This window comes from Phascolarctos cinereus, unplaced genomic scaffold (assembly GCF_003287225.1).
Source record: "Phascolarctos cinereus isolate Bilbo 61053 unplaced genomic scaffold, phaCin_HiC Scaffold_4;HRSCAF=312, whole genome shotgun sequence".
In the NCBI taxonomy this organism is placed as follows: Eukaryota; Metazoa; Chordata; class Mammalia; order Diprotodontia; family Phascolarctidae; genus Phascolarctos; species Phascolarctos cinereus.
The window spans coordinates 254383002-254399488 of NW_027555847.1; the positions used below are offsets into that span (position 1 = coordinate 254383002).

Here is a 16487-nt window from a genome sequence, read left to right on the forward strand (position 1 = left end):
CCTCTTTCTCAAATACATAGAAAACTGAGTCAAATTTACAGAAATAAGAGGCATTCCTCAACTGATAAATGGTCAAAGGATATGAACAGGTGGTTTTCAGATGAAGTAATCAAAGCTATCTATAGTCACATGAAAAAATGCTCTAAATTACTATCAATTAGAGAAATGCAAATGAAAACAACTCTGAGGTACCATCCCACACCTATTAGGTTAGCTAATGTGACAGAAAAATAAAATGACAAATGTTGAAGAAGACAGGAAAACTGGGACACTGTTAGTGGAGCTGTGAACTGACCCAACCTTTCTGGAGAACAATTTGGAACAATACCCAAAGAGCAATCGAACTGTGCATACTCTTTGTCAGTAATACCACTACTAGGTGTGTATTCCAAAGAGATTATAAAAAAGGGAAAAGGATCTACACATACAAAAATATTTATAGTAGGGGCAGCTAGGTGGCACAGTGGATAAAGCATGGGCCCTGAAGTCAGGAGGACCTGAGTTCAAATCCAGCCTCAGACCAAATACTTAACACTTACTAGCTATGTGACCCTGGGCAAGTCACTTAACTCCAATTGCCTAAAAAAAAAAATTTATAGTAGCTCTTTTAGTGTTGGCAAAGAATTGGAAATTGAAGGGATGCCTATCAATTGGGGAATGGCTTTAAACAAGCTGTTGTATATGATTGTGATGGAATACTATTGTGCTTTAAGAAATGACAAGCGGGATGCTCTCAGAAAAACCTGGACTTACATGAACTGATGCAAAGTGAAATGAGCATAACCAAGAGAACATTAAACATAATAACAGCAATACAGTATGATGATTTACTGTGAATAACTTAGCTATTCTCAGCAATACAATGATTCAAGACAATTCTGAAAGACTTATGATGAAAGATGCTGTCCATCTCCAGAGAAAGAACTGGTGGGACCCTGAACGTAGATCAAAGATACTTTTTCTTTACTTTCTTTATTTTTCTTAGGTTTTATTTTTAGTCTGTGTTTTCTTTCATAACATGACTTACGAGGAAATGTGTTTTGCATGAATACACATATATAACCCATGTCAAATTGCTTGCCTTCTCAATTAAGGGAGGGCAGAAGGAGGGAGATTTGGAGCTCAAAATTTGAAAAAAGAATGTTAAAATTGTTTTTACATGTAACTGGGAAAAGACAAAATATTAAATTTTTTAAAAATGACTACCAAATTAATAAAGTTTATGTAAGTCAATCTACTAAGGCATGATTTAAACTTTTGCAACTTTTTAAGGAAATAAAGAATGACAAATAATTGAGGGGTCAGACAGTGCTCATGCCTGGACTGTATCAACAACAAGCTTTACTTGCACAAAACTGCACTAAGACTTTCAGAATACTTTATATCATAAAACTAAAGATACTGTGAAAATTAATTTACAAATTTAATTCTATTCTAATTAAACTCCCCAATACCCAAGGGAATACTTCATAGAGTTAGATAAAAGGATAACAAAATTCATTTAGAAGAATTAAGAGTTCAAAGATATCGAGGGGCAGCTAGGTAGTGCAGTGGATAGAGCACCGGCCCTGAAGTCAGGAGGGCCTGAGTTCAAATCCAGCCTCAGACCAAACACTTCACACTTACTAGCTGTGTGACCCTGGGCAAGTCACTTAACCCCAAGTGCCGGAAAAAAAAAAGAGTTCAAGGATATCAAGGGAAATAATAAAAATCTAGGAACAAAAAGGGAACAACACTTCAGGGCTCAAATAATATTATAAAGCAATAATCATTAAAATTATTTAATATTAGCTTAAAAAGTAGAAAAACAGATCCATGGGATGTACTACTAGATAAAGAAGAATCAGAAACAATTAAACTTAATAACCCAGGGTTCATTAATCTGAGAATATAAATTATTTTGGGAAGAACACCCTAACTGGCTAGAATAGCTGGGAACACTAGAATACTCTCTCTTTCGGGGTGTGTGTGTGTGTGTGTGTGTGTGTGTGTGTGTGTGTGTGTACATTGAGAGAGAATATTATAATAAATACTAAAAACCCATCTAGATGAAATTAGTCTAGATCAACATAGGATCATAGATATAGAACTATAAGAGACTTTAGATGATATCTGCTATGAGATCACAGATCTAGAGCTATGAAGAAAGCTAAAGTTTATACTCTATATAATCCAACCCCCTCATTTTACTGATGAGGAAATTAAAGCACAGAGAGATTCAATGACTATCACAAAGGTCAGAACACAGGTCAGGTCCTCAGAATTCAGAGTCTAGTGCTGGCTTTTACATTTCATATATATATATACATATATATATATATATATATATATATATATATATATATGTATATATATATATATATATATGTATATATATATGTATATATATATGTATATATATATATACATACACACATACACACACACACATCAGACATGTGTACACATACCATACATACATACATACATGTATACACACATCTTAACTTTTTTCCTTTTTCATATCTTTCATCTTGTTGAACTTAATGAGACCTGACTCCCTCCTGATGATAACACTTCCCTGGACACTCTTTCCTTCTTTGGTTGCATCTTCACTCACACCCTCTGATTCACTGATCAAGATGGTAAAACTGGAATATTCCTTGTTCCCCAGTGCCACTTACAGATTCTCCCTCTACCACCACCCTTTAGTAACCTCTCATCCTTTGAGGTTTATTCAATCCATTACTAACATGTAACTGGTGGATGGGTTTACCCAATCAAAATTCTGGCAGTTGTTATATATCAATCCCCCAGTATACTCCCTTCCTCAAAAAGTTCAGGGACTGTCTCATAGTCTTTCTCTCTTCCCCAACTCCTGCCCTTAAACTAGTAGATTTCAACATACATACTGATATTCCCTCAAAGACTCTAAGCTCCCAATTCTTCAGCTTATGCATTTTCTACCATTTTTCCTCCATAGAACCTCAACACGACCCAAAGATGATCATACCCTTGGTTTTGCCACCACTAACAAATGTTCTACTTCTATATTCATGAATTCTGAAATTCCCTTACCTAATCAAAATTATTCTACCTCTCCTTGTAACCCTTAATTCTCTTCTTTGTCTTTACCAAGACCTCCAATCTCTCTATTCCCAAGTCATCACTTCTGTACTAGCAACACTCTCCTCCTTTCCCTATCTTGGCCCATTGGAGAACCAGCTCAGAACTGGAAGTCTAAAGTGGTCTGTTTTATTGAATTCCTTACCCCCTTTATCATAACTCCAATCTTGCCCTGTGGAGCCTCAGCTATGAATTAATTCCACTATCCGCTACCTTTACTCCTCTACATGTGGTGTTGAAACCAAAGAAAAATCATGAAACTGTGCTGACTAGGTCCACTATAAATCTAGACATAATCTCAAGTGGGAACTCACTGTGGCAAAACAATCCTTTTGTACCTCCCAAATCAATTCACTATCCTACTCGGCACAAAGCCTTCTCTTAACTTTTTTATCCCTCTTCAAGCTTCTCATGGCTTTCTGCTCTTTCCCTTTTTCTTTCCCTTCCCCCAGCTCTCACCTCAGAACCTCATCTCATATTTCATTGAAAAAAATAAAAATAAAACCACTTGCTGAGAGCTCTCTCTTGTCCCCTCTCCTCATCTCATGTCATTCAGATGTGTTCCCCTGTCTTCTTCTTTACCCTGGTCTCATATGAATAAGTGACTCTTCTCCTCGCCAAGGCAAACTCTTCTAAGTGCATAAGGATCAATTTTCTCCAGCAGATCACCCCTTCTATCACATCTATTTGCTCATTTATCTTCAATCTCCTTGTGTGATGACTGCTTCTCTACTCCCTAAAAATACACCCATGTTTTCTCTCTCCTCAAAAAATCCTCATTTGATCCTCCATCCTACATGCTATCATCCTATATATCTTCTCCCCTTTATATGGCTAAAATCCTTGAGAAGGCATTCTATAACTGTGACTACATTTTATTTCCTCTCACTCTCTTCACTCTCTGCAGGCTGGCATCTGACTTCATCATCCAACTGATACTGCTTTCTGTATAGAAACCAATGACCTCTTCATCAACAATTCTAATAGCCTTTTCTTAATCTTTTTCTTCCATGATATCTCTGAAGCTTAGAGCTCTGTTGATCACTCTCTACTCCTTGATACTTTCTTCTCTCTTGGCTTTCATGACACTATTCTCTCCTAGCCCTCCTCCTACCTGTCTGACTTCTCCTTTGCTGGACCTACATCCAAGTCACATTTACTATGGGTTTTTCCCAAGGCCCTCTCCTAGGTCCTCTTCTTTTCTCCCTCTATACTGGTAGCCTTGGTGATGTTATAAGTTCCCATGGATTTGATTATCATCTCTACACAGATGATCTACTTATCACTAATTTCTCTCTTGACCTCCAGTTTCTCATCTCCAACAGCCTATTGGACATCCCAAACTAAAAATCTAAAGTCTTAGCAAATGGAGAAGTTTTGAATGCTGTGGATAAGTTCACTTACCTTGGCAGTGTACTTTCCAGGGATGTACACATTGATAATGAGGTTGACACACTAACTGCCAGAGCTAGCTCAGTGTTTGGGAGGCTCTAATAACAATAATATAGCCAACATATAGTATTTTATGATTTGTACAGCATATGAATCATCAAACATTTATTAAGCATCTATTATGAGCCAGGCACTGTGCTAAGCACATGGGGTTACAAAAAAAGAGGCAAAAGACAGTCCGTGCCCTCAAGGAGCTCATAACCTAATGTGAAACATACATACAAAAACAAGTTATATACAATATAATTTGCATAATCTCATTTGATCTTTACAAAAACCAAGTGAGATAGATGCTATTATCATCATCCTTTTACAAATGAGGAAACCATGGTCTGAGGTATTAAGTGACTTGCCCAGAGTCACACATCTAAAAAATGTCTGAGGCAGGATTTTAATGTGCCTCCGCCTATCTGTAATTCCATTACTCGATATATTATACAACAATGCCTCCTAAGAGATTTTTAAGAAGTGGCTGGGGGTGGAGGGAAGTCTCATGTTTATATGCTATGAAATGTAAGGATTTCAAAATTTAAACATAAGAATTTAATGAAACATGAGGCCAGGTAGATGGACTCAGTTCAGAAAACCTGGGTATGACCTTTGCAAGTCAGGTCTTAGGGTAGAGTTTCCTGCTCTGCAAATTGAGGATTTTGGACTAGGTTTCCTTTGAGTTCCCTTTCAATTGTAAATCTATGATTACATGATCTTTAAACAGGGTAGAAAGAAGAACAAAGAAATAACTGTATGATCATTATAGTCACAAAACATTGATTGCAGTACTAAATATAACAATGCTTATAGGTTTTATCTTTCTCAAGAAAAGGTTTCTTTCCCATGCCAAAAAAATTATATAACAACAATAAAGGATCTTCTTCTGCCAGAGCAATTCAAATTTTTTAAAAAAAATATTCTGGAGGCAATGGGGGCTAATCGAGTTGCCCAGTGTCACACAGCTAGCTAGTAAGTGTCTGAGGCTGGAGGTCCTCCTGACTCCAGCGCCAAGGAGTAATTAACATTTTAAGTTACACTTTGAAAAAAGGTGAAGAAGCTTATTAAAGGAAATTTCACTGAATTTTGATGGAATGAATTTTGGTTAACAACATAAAAATTCAAAATGATATTTGGAAATTTGTTATTTGGTAGAAATAAATTCATCAAAAATTTGTTCCAGAAGGATAATTCTCTAAAGTCTTACCATATCCTATGACAAAAGGATTCCAGCAAAGCCTTCCCAGCAACTGACCAATTAAGGGAAATCTCTGAATAGCCACAGGAAAATCCTGTAAAAAGAATATTACAAATCTATAAAAAGACACATCTCAGATAGACTAAAATGCTATCAACAAGAGCTTTAAACCTTAGTTATCTCTTTTGGAAAAGTAGAAAATAATAAATAATTGAGGTCCTTTGGGTAGTTAATCAAAGCAAGACTCTCAGGCAACTACTCTTATGTCATCTTTAAATAGGTCACCTAAAATCATGATACATATTTCCATAAGGTAATTGATGAATTACGTTAAAATTTTAATTTCATTTTCCTCATTCTTAGAAATTTTGAGAAGTTATATGATTTGAAAATAACGAGGATTTTATAATAGTAATATACAATGAGATTATATCTGATAATTTATAATTAGATAATCCTGTACTTTAGTTTTGTACTGAAATGTAAACCACTGACCTGGAATTTATGAGACATCTCATAACACCCAAGGCATAAAGGTAAATATTTCTGTCTACCACTACTTGTGCTCATTGTATGCCAAATGACATTATAATCATAATCTTAAGCTTGCAGAAGAGATGGGGAGGGAAAGACAGGGTACAGAAGAGATGGGAAAGAGGGCTCAAATCAAAAGGGTTTTTTTTTAAACCCCAAAAGAGGTAGAGTAAATTCCATAGGTTGTTTTATAATTGGTCTGTTTCCCCATTTCCATTTCTATAGTGTTATACAATATATGGAGAAATTTTTAAATGGGACAGAACTAAGACAACATATAAGTAACTAAAACAATAATCATTTCCTGCTGCAATAAATTCCTAACACTTGTCTCACATTCAAGGATGACCTTAGACTTTTTGGGGCCGTGCACAGAAGGTCCAATTTAAACCAAGTTTCAGCTTAGATACACCAAAATGCTATGAAACAATCAGAATGTATTAAATTATTGTGCAAAATATACCTTTGTATACAGGTTTCTAAAACACATATAAATTTATTTTATCATCATGAAGATATATTAAAATATCCAACTTGCCTGATTTTTATAAACCTACTATTTCACATGAAAAGCTTTAAGTTCTGCTTATAAAGTTTAACTTTAAAGACAAGTGTTTTATAAATGACAGTCTTTGTAATTTTTAAAGCACAGTATAAGTCGTGAAACTACTATATTTGCATAAAATAATTTTATATGGAAATAATTTCCACAAATAAGTAAAAACACAAAATGCAGAATTTGCACTAACCTATAAACAATTATCAAAAAATTATATACCAGTAAAAATACTTATATAATATTTATAATACTTCTCAGTAATCTGAGCATGTTGATTTTCAGCTTAAAGTTACTATAGTACAGAGTAAAGTTTGTATGTTAGCAAACTCTTCAAGATTTAAGGGATCAGTTACAATATAATATAGAAATACCTTTAAATAATCCCATTTATGACCTGACAACCAGGATCAAATTCTTGTTTATTTTAAAGAGAGGGGTTTTTTAAGCCTACTTGATTGGTCAGGAAGTCTCATGTGACAATATAACCAATCAAGGAAAAAAAAAAGACTTCTTTACCAATAAATCAGGAACTCAGGAAACACATTCTTGTTTGCATTACCTGTGGCTGTTTCCCCAATTTGCCTCTCTGATCCAGTAATACATTAGGTCAATACCACAAACCTCTTTGCTACCATTAGCTTTCTGACTTGCTGAAATCAGGGGTGCAGATTGTTTCTGAAGCTGTCTTGAAAACATTTCATTCTTCCAGTAAGCTACTTACCATATGTTTCAAGGTTTCATAAATCTGCTGCAGGAACTTCTGTAATTGAGGCAGGTGGAGGCAGACATCTTGCTGGGATTCAAAAGTAGTGGCCTGGCCCCACGCAACAGCTTTATTCAGCCAAAACTTAAAGTTCAAAGGAAGGTCTAGTGTATCCTGAGCCATCTCAAAAGGGAGAAAAGGCAGAACTTCAAGTAGTCATGTTGTTCTGCCTACAGTTCAAGAGAGAAAAAGATGACAGTTGGCAAATACCTAATCTGCAAAACAGAAACATGTAAAAAACATTCTTCCACCTCCCTGCCCCATACACTACAGCACAGTTAATGGTAAAATTATATAAGGCTAAGATACTAAACTTTATGTGCTTAAAAAGAAAAAACAATCAGTGGCAGAATAATAATTAAATTGCTTCAGAATGTGTTTCCCAACTAGAGATCTGATTTTTTACATACAAAATCTTTATCACTAGTAGAATCCTAAGAGCAATGAACTGATAAACCATAATGTATCACCATATGCACATAGTAATGCTGTGTGAAAATCACAGCTGATAATACTTTATATATTTTTAAAGATTGAGCTATTTACTTTTTTTAAATAATAAATTTATTTTTAGTTTTAGCTTAGTTTTCAAAAGTTTAATTTAGTTTTCAACATTCACTTGGGTTCCAAATTTTCTCCCCATCTCTCCCTTCCCCCTACTGCAAGACTACATGTAAGTTAATATAGTAAGCTATTTACTTTTAAGTAGTCCAAATTTGAAATTAAAAAAACCCTTATTCCTTTTCATTATTGAAGCATAAAATAGCCTATAAGAAAAAAAAATTTTTTTCTAGATTTTTTATGTCTACCATTGGAAGTTCTGGGGCATTCTTAAAAAAAAATAAACAGAAAAACCCCTCACTTCTTTTCTAATCATTATATAATGAAATTACTTATTTCACTTTTTTCCTTAATACAATATAAAAGATATAACAAAAGGTTAATTTAATATGCATAATCATATTACCTACTTCATTAATTAAATATACTATACTTGGAATAGGATATAATTGGGTACAGTCAGACAAATTATGTGTACTTATTGAAAGAAGCAAAGGTTTCTAATTTACTTCTAAATTTGATAATTCTGAAATTATAGAAAATCAAATTATATATAAGATCATAGAATGGAAGGGATATAGTCCAATCCCCTTATTTTATGGATGATGAAACTCAGACCCACTGAGATTAAATGACTTTTCCAAAGGTAAGCAGTACCTACTATGTGCTACAGGGTACAAATACAAAGAATGACATGATCACTACTCGGAGTAAGTGTACATTCTAATGGGGGAGACAAGTACACATGAAAATATACACACAGCATAAAAATAAAATTAATACAGACATAGAGTAGCTAAATTAGTTAAATATAGGTAATTTAGGAAAGAAGGGGAGTAGGAGGTTAGGGAGGATGTTGGATTGGGGATGGGGGAATCAGTATAAGTTTCATGCAGAAGATGGGCAGACTGGTAGTGGTTGTTGTTGTTCACTCATATCTGACTCTTCATGATCCCATGGACCACACCACATCAGGCCCTTCGATCCTCCACTACCTCTCAAAGTCTGTCCAAGCTCATGTTCATTGCTTCCATGACATTATCTATCCATCTCATCCTCTGCCAACTCCCTTTTCCTTTTGCCTCCAATCTTTCCCAACATTAGGGTCTTTTCCAATGAGTCCCATCTTCTCATTATGTGGCCAAAGTATCTTAGCTTCAGCTTCAGTATTTGACCTTCCAGTGAAAAGACTGAATTAACTTCTTTAAGTACTGACTGACTTGATCTCCTTGTTATCCAAAGGACTCTCAAAAGTCTTCTCCAGCACCACAATGCAAAAGCATTGATTCTGTGGCACTCAGCTTTCCTTATAGTCCAACTCTCACAGCCATATATTGCTTTGACTAGATAGACCTTTGGTCAGCAAAGTGACGTCTCTGCTTTTTAGTATGCTATCCAGATTTGCCATAGCTTTCCTTCTGAGGAACAAGCATCTTTTAATTTCATGGCCACAGTCACCATCTGGAGTGATCTTTGAGCCCAAGAATATAAAATCTGGCACTGCTTCCATTTCTTCTCCCTCTATTTGCCAGGAAGTGATGGGACTAGTTGCCAAGATCTTAGGTTGTTTTTTTTTTATGTTAAGCTTCAAGCCATATTTTACACTCTCCTCTTTATCCTCATCAAGAGGTTTCTTAATTCCTTTTCACTTTCTGCATCAGAGTGGTATCATCTTTTATCTGAGATTGTTGGGCAGACTGGCCCATCCAGCTAAAACATTGCACGCCAGGAGGAGTTAAGTGCAGTGGAGATATCAGGTCCTGAGAAGGCTCAGTTCAACTCAAGTGTAGAGCTGCTCATGGTGAATTGTGTGAGGACCCTCTGAATAGAAAAGAGACATATGAGACCTTGGAGTTCTGGAATTGATAGTTGTATTAAGCCATGTGTGCCCCCTAAATGTGTGCCTCACCAGTAGTACACCTGAATTCCATGTGTACTCTTCCCCCATTTTGGACTCCAGCTGTATTTATGGTGAAGTGTGCCTGATGTTATGATTTCTAACTACTGATCCTATTATGCTATCTGAGTAAATATCTTTGCTACAGATTTTTTTAAATAGTACTTCAGCTGCATCTTAAAGGAAAAGAAGGACTCTGTGAGGCAAAAAGAGTGTGTTGCAAGTATGGAGGGTAGTCAGTAAAAAAGCATAGAGACATGGCTGATATTTCTGTTCATTCATTTCAAACAAAATAACGAACACTTATGAAGAGGACTCCTAAAGAGTCCTTCCCAGTTTGCCCCAACTCCCTAATATTCCCTGAAACCATGTAAGTCTGAACATAGAATGCATTTCTCAATTAAAATTATTATTGTTCAGTCGTGTCTGACTCTTTGTGACCCCATGTACCATAGCATGTTAATACCATCCACATAGTTTTCTTGGAAAAGATTCAGGACTGTTTGCCATTTTCTTCTCCACCGGATAAGGCAAAGTGGGGTTAAGTGACTTGCCCTGGGTCACACAGCTAGTAAGTATCTGAGGCCAGATTTAAACTCAGGTCTTCCTGACTCCAGACCCAATGCTCTATCCATTGGGCCATTTAGATGCTAGGACTAGTCTTCTCTTAACTATCTCTGCAACAGGAGAGGGGTTGGAAGTAAGGTGTTAACACAAAGCAATAACTAAACAGATTACTTGCTGACAATTAGAGTGCCCAGAATGGGAAAAAAAAAAGGTAAAGTAAGTACCTCAGTAATGGATGTGAAAATTTCTACCAAAGGGTTTTCTTAAATAACTGAAGTTAACTGTACTGCAAAATCTAGGGGTAGTACAAAATAGCTTTTAATCCAAAGAAGCTCACAGTTAGAAGTGCCTGAAAGGGTGGTGAGTGGAAAGTTTAATAAGCCCTGGTCTAGACCATCTAATCCAAGCTCTTCTGTGAGGGCTTCCATTAATTTATATTCCACTTTTATATAGATCTAATTATTAGAAAATGTTTACCTACATCAAGCCCATATCTGCTTCTCTTGAAATTCTATCAATTGCTTCTTCCCTCCAGGATCAAGCATAACAAATTGAATGCTTCTTCCACATAGCAGCCTTTCTAATACTGGAAGCCATCTATCACATCCCTCCCAAATTCTTCTCTTCTTCAGGATAAAATCACTATTTCCTTTAACCATTATGGTTTCTGGGGCAGCTAGGTGACTCAGTGGATACAGCACCGGCCCTGAAGTCAGGAGGACCTGAGTTCAAATCCAGCCTCAGACCAAACACTTCACACTTACTAGCTGTGTGACCCTGGCCAAGTCACTTAACCCCAAGTGCCTAAAAACAAACAAACAAATAAAAAAACCCACCAACTATTCTGGTTTCTCTCTCTCAATACCTTACTGCCTATTCTCAAATCAAAATAAGAAAAAGGATGAGAAAATAAGTTTTTGTCAAGAATTAGTCCAATCTTAGCTTACCCTCCTCTCCCTTCCCTAAAAGAAAAAAAAAAGATGCTAAATTTAAAATGGGACTTCAAAAGTTTTCTACATAGCTTTGGTGAAAAATTAAACATATGTACTCAACTTGAAATGGAAGTCATGTTTTAAATAAGTGAATGCAAACAGGCATAATAGTATAACTAACCTACTTGCTTTTTCAAACTTTGGCTATGTCACAGAGAAGTGCTTTCTAGCTATAGTAATTTAGTTTGCTTCAGCCTGGCTTTTTAAAGAAACGTCAAATAACATATAAGAGAAATCAATACTACTGAAATGGCAATAATTAACATCATCTTGTGCATTTTTTTTCATGCATGACCGTGTCTTATCTCTGAACAAATGCTGTGACAAAATCCAAAATTGTTTGATTATAATTTTGATGCAAATGTTCAAATGTCCTTAGGGAAATACCTACTGGCCAATGAGTAAGTTGTTCTCTTGATTCTACTCATTTCACTACACATACTTCTCACTACTCATTTCATACATATAATATGTCTTCCTAAGTTTTTCTGAATTCTTAATATTCATCATTTCTTAAGAGTACAATATTCCATTACATTCATATATCATACTTTGTCTAGGCACTTCACAAATAACATGCCCTGACTCTGTTTTCAATTTTTTGCTACCAAAAAAAAAAGCTACTCAAATATTTTCATGGATCCTTTTGCTTCACATGATACAGGCCTAATACTAGTTATCACTAAGTCAAAAGGTATAACAAAAACAATAATAGCAGCTAAATTTTCACATGGCACCTGCTATGTACCAGGCATCTTGCTAAGCATCTTACAAAGATTATCCCATTTGATGCAACAATTTGAGAGGCAAATGCTATTACTATGACCATTTTACAGTTGAAGAAACTGGGTATGCACAATTTAGTGACTTTTGAGGTATGCTTCTCTCTTCTTTGATTTCTTTGAGGGTATATACCTAGTAGTGGTATCACAGAACCAAAGAATATGCACAATTTAGTGACTTTTTGGGAATACTTCCAAATTATTTTTCAAACAGACTGGATTAATTCATAGTTCCACTGGAAGTGTATTAGTGTTGCCTTTTTTCCCACAGACCCTCCAACAACTGCTTTTTTTCAACTCCTGTCATTTCTGGTAATCTCATGGGTAGAGCTTAAGCCTCAGTGACTTTGAATTTGCATTTTCCATTTATTATCAGTAATTTGAGTATTGTTGACATGGCTAGCCAGTGCTTAGCACAAAGTAATCATTAACTGACTAACCTGTTAATGACTGCATAAATTGACTCTTTTTAAAAGTGCCTATTCACAACTTTTGACAACTTGTCTATTAGGGAATAGCTTATATGTTTATATCTTTGCACCAGTTTCCTATATGTATTTAGCAAATATTTATCAGAAAAAATATTACATTTTCCCCCCACTTACAAGTTTTCCATCTAAAAAGCTTCCCTGATTTTTCTTGTGCAAAAGTTTTTGAATTTTATGTAAACATAATTGTCTATTTTGGGGGCAGCTAGGTGGTGCAGTGGAGAGAGTGACATGCCTGGCATCAATAAGATGCCTCTTCCTGAATTCAAATCTGGCTTCAGATGCTTACTAGCTATGTGACTGTGGGCAAGTCACTTAATCCTCTTTGCCTCAGTTTCCTCATCTATAAAATGAACTGGAGACAGTAATGACAAACCACTCCAGTATGTCTGCCAAGAACATCACAAAAAGAGTCACAAAGAGTTGGAAATAACTGAAAAACAACCAAACAACAACAGATTATCTATTTTATATTCTATGATTACCTCCATCCCCATTTAAGACCTTCCCCCCTAGACATGGTTATGAAAGATATCTCTTTCTGTTCTGTAGTTTTAAAAATACCATTTTTTACTTTTTGACGATATATCCGTTTAGAACTTAAGTATGGAATAGGGTGTAAGATGTTGATCTAAACTTAATTTCTGCCATACTGCTGTCCAGTTTTCTAAGCATTTTTTGTGGAACAGGAAATCCTCACCCAAGTCCTTGATAGAGATATGAAGTAAGCAGAACAGATACAGAGTCAGAACCAAGAAAATAGTTCTCCCTATAACTATAACAATATAAATGGACAAAACAAAGAGAAAGGAAAGAAAAGAGAAAAAATTGAATATTTTTTAAATTAAACTGATGAAGCTAAGTCTCAGATTGGAGCGAAAAAAATCTTTTCCCTTTTTTGTCTAAAGAGATGGGGCGTGACTAGGGATATGAAATATCACATATACCATCATACTTAGTATTAAATTGTTTTGCTAAACTGTTTTTCTCTTTATTATTCTTTGTTACAAAGGACAGCTTACTGGATAGGGGAGGTAAAATAGATTTTTAAAAATAAAGATGATATAAAAAACAAAAAATAAAAATAGGATTAAAAACTATTTAGGGAATTTCTTAAAAATTTAAAATGGGCAATTTAAATTACATCAAATTAAAAAGCTCTTGCCCAAACAAAATCAATGCAGCTAAGATAAGAAGAGAAACTGTTCAATGGGAAAAATTTTGCATTAGATATCACTAAAAATCTGATATTCAAGATATTTATTGATTTGCACAAATATATAAAGACTAAATGCCATTCTCTAATAGATACAGGTTCAAAAAATATGAATAACGTTCAGAAGAAATATAAATCACCAACAAAATGAAAAAGGTCTTGATCACTAATATCACAATTGTACATTAAAATAACTCTTAGGTTTTAACTCATACCCACCAAATTGGCAACGATGATCACAAATGAATAATCGATATCAGCAAGGTGGTGGGAAAACTAGAACAGAAATATATATTTTTCATGGAGTAGTGAACTGCTCTAACCATTTTTGAAAGAGATCATGAAATATGCAAGAAAAGCACTAAACTTTGAGTATTTTTTAAAATTTTCCCACAGCAAGGCATAACCTGGAAGTCAGACCCCAATAAGCTCAATGATGGAGATGGGAACAGAGATGGGGGTGGGGGTATAGGTTCAACTATACACTGACCTTTTCTTGAATCCCTTGCCCCATTATGATATTGCCAATTGTGCCATGCCAAGACTTAGCTTTGGATCACTCTCACCCATCCATCACCTTCACTCCTATACATGTGCTGCTGAGTGAAGGTAGAAAAGATCATGCAACTGTTCTGACTGGATGCACTACAAATTTAGGTTACATTTCAACTGGACCCTCAATGTTGCTGGGCAATCCTTCTACACCTAATTAATTTGCTATCCCACTACCACGGCGGCTCTTCCAAACTTTTTCAGATGCTTCCTCAAATTTCCCATGGTCCCCCTCCCCCACCTTCTCAGTTGAGAACCTTGCCTCATATTTTTCTGAAGAAATTGAGGCCACTGACCAAGAAGCCTCTCTTCTCACCTCCTTATTCAAAATAACTCAGATGCCTTCTGCCACTATATCCTCCTTCACCTCTGTCTCACACGAAGGAGTGACCCTTCTCCTTACCAAGGAAAGCCTTCTACTTGGTCAAGTGAACCCATTCCATCCCATCTCCTCCAACATATTGCCCCATTTGTCATCCCCACTTCATCACTTAGCTTCAATCTCTCCCCATGTATTGGCTGTTTCCCTAATGCCTATAAACATGCCCATGTCTCCCCTATCCTCAAAAACCTCTCATTGATTCTTCCATCTCAGCTAACTACTGCCTATATCTCTTCTACCCTGTGTGATTAAATTCCTTTAAAAAGGCCATCTATGATAGGTATCTCTACTTTTTATCCTTTCACTCTTAACTCCTTACAATTTGGCTTCTGACTTCAACATTCTACCAAAACTGCTCTATCCAAAGTTACCAATGATCTCTTAATTATTAAATCCAATGACCATTTCTCTTTCCTCATTTTCTTTGATCTCCGCAGCCTGTAATACTGCTAATCACTGTCTTCTTCTCAATATTCTCTTTTCTATAGGTTTTCAGGACACTACTTTCTCCTGGTTCACCTCTTACCCATCTGAACATTCCTCAGTCTCCTCTGCTGGATCTTCATCCCAATCACAAATGCTTATTGTGGGTGTCCCACAGGGCTCTACCCTGAGTCCTCTTCTCTCTCCCTCCAAACTATTTTACTTGGTCATCTCATCAGCTTCCATAGATTCAATTATCATCTCTATGCTGATATTCTCAAATCTTGGGATCCAGATCCAACCTTTCTACTTACCTCCAGTCTCATATCTACAACTGCTTTTTGGACATCTCAAAATGGCTATCCCATAAAAACATTCAACATGTCTACACTTAATTCATTATCTTTTCCCCAACTACTCCCCTCTTCCTAACTTCCCTATCACTGTTGAAGGTACCACTATCCTCCCAGTTCCTCAGGCTGGCAACCTCGATGTCATTCTTCTTTCCTCATTCTCTCTCACCTCCATATCCAACTTGTTGTCAAGGCTGCTGTCAAGGATTTTACCTTTGTAACATCTCTAGCATAAGCCCCCTTCTCTCTCCTGATAGCAGGCCTTCATCCCTTCACACCTGGACTATTGCAATAGCCTGCTGGTTGGTTTGCCTGCCACAAGTTTCTCCCCACTCCAGTCCACTGTCCATTCAGCCATCAAAGCAATTTTCATAAAGTGCAGATCTAACTATATTATTTTAAAAAAAATATTTTTTTTTGGTTTTTTTGCTAGGCAACAGGGTTAAGTGACTTGCCCAGGGTCACACAGCCAGTAAGCATCAAGTGTCTGAGGCCAGATTTGAACTCAGGTCTTCTTGACTCCAGGGCTGACGCTCTATCCACTACGCCACCTAGCTGTCCCTATATTATTTTTCTACTCAATAAATAGCCAGTGGCTCCCTATTACCTCTAGGATCAAAGATAAACACCTCTGTTTGGCACTCAAAGTCCTTCATAACCCACCCCATACACATA

The 16487-nt window shown here is 36.0% G+C and overlaps 1 protein-coding gene across 2 annotated transcripts in view; it reads right to left on the reverse strand.

Moving 5' to 3' along the window:
• Positions 1–16487, reverse strand: part of FANCC (FA complementation group C) — a 206777-nt gene that overhangs the window by 146236 nt on the left and 44054 nt on the right. For both annotated transcript variants that reach the window (XM_020971702.2, XM_020971701.2), the window contains exons 2-3: positions 7558–7769; positions 5753–5837 (exon numbers count right to left, since the gene is read on the reverse strand). In XM_020971702.2, coding sequence (XP_020827361.1) covers positions 5753–5837; positions 7558–7722 — 250 coding nt within the window. In that variant the 5' untranslated portion in view covers positions 7723–7769. The remainder of the gene's footprint in view (positions 1–5752; positions 5838–7557; positions 7770–16487) is intronic.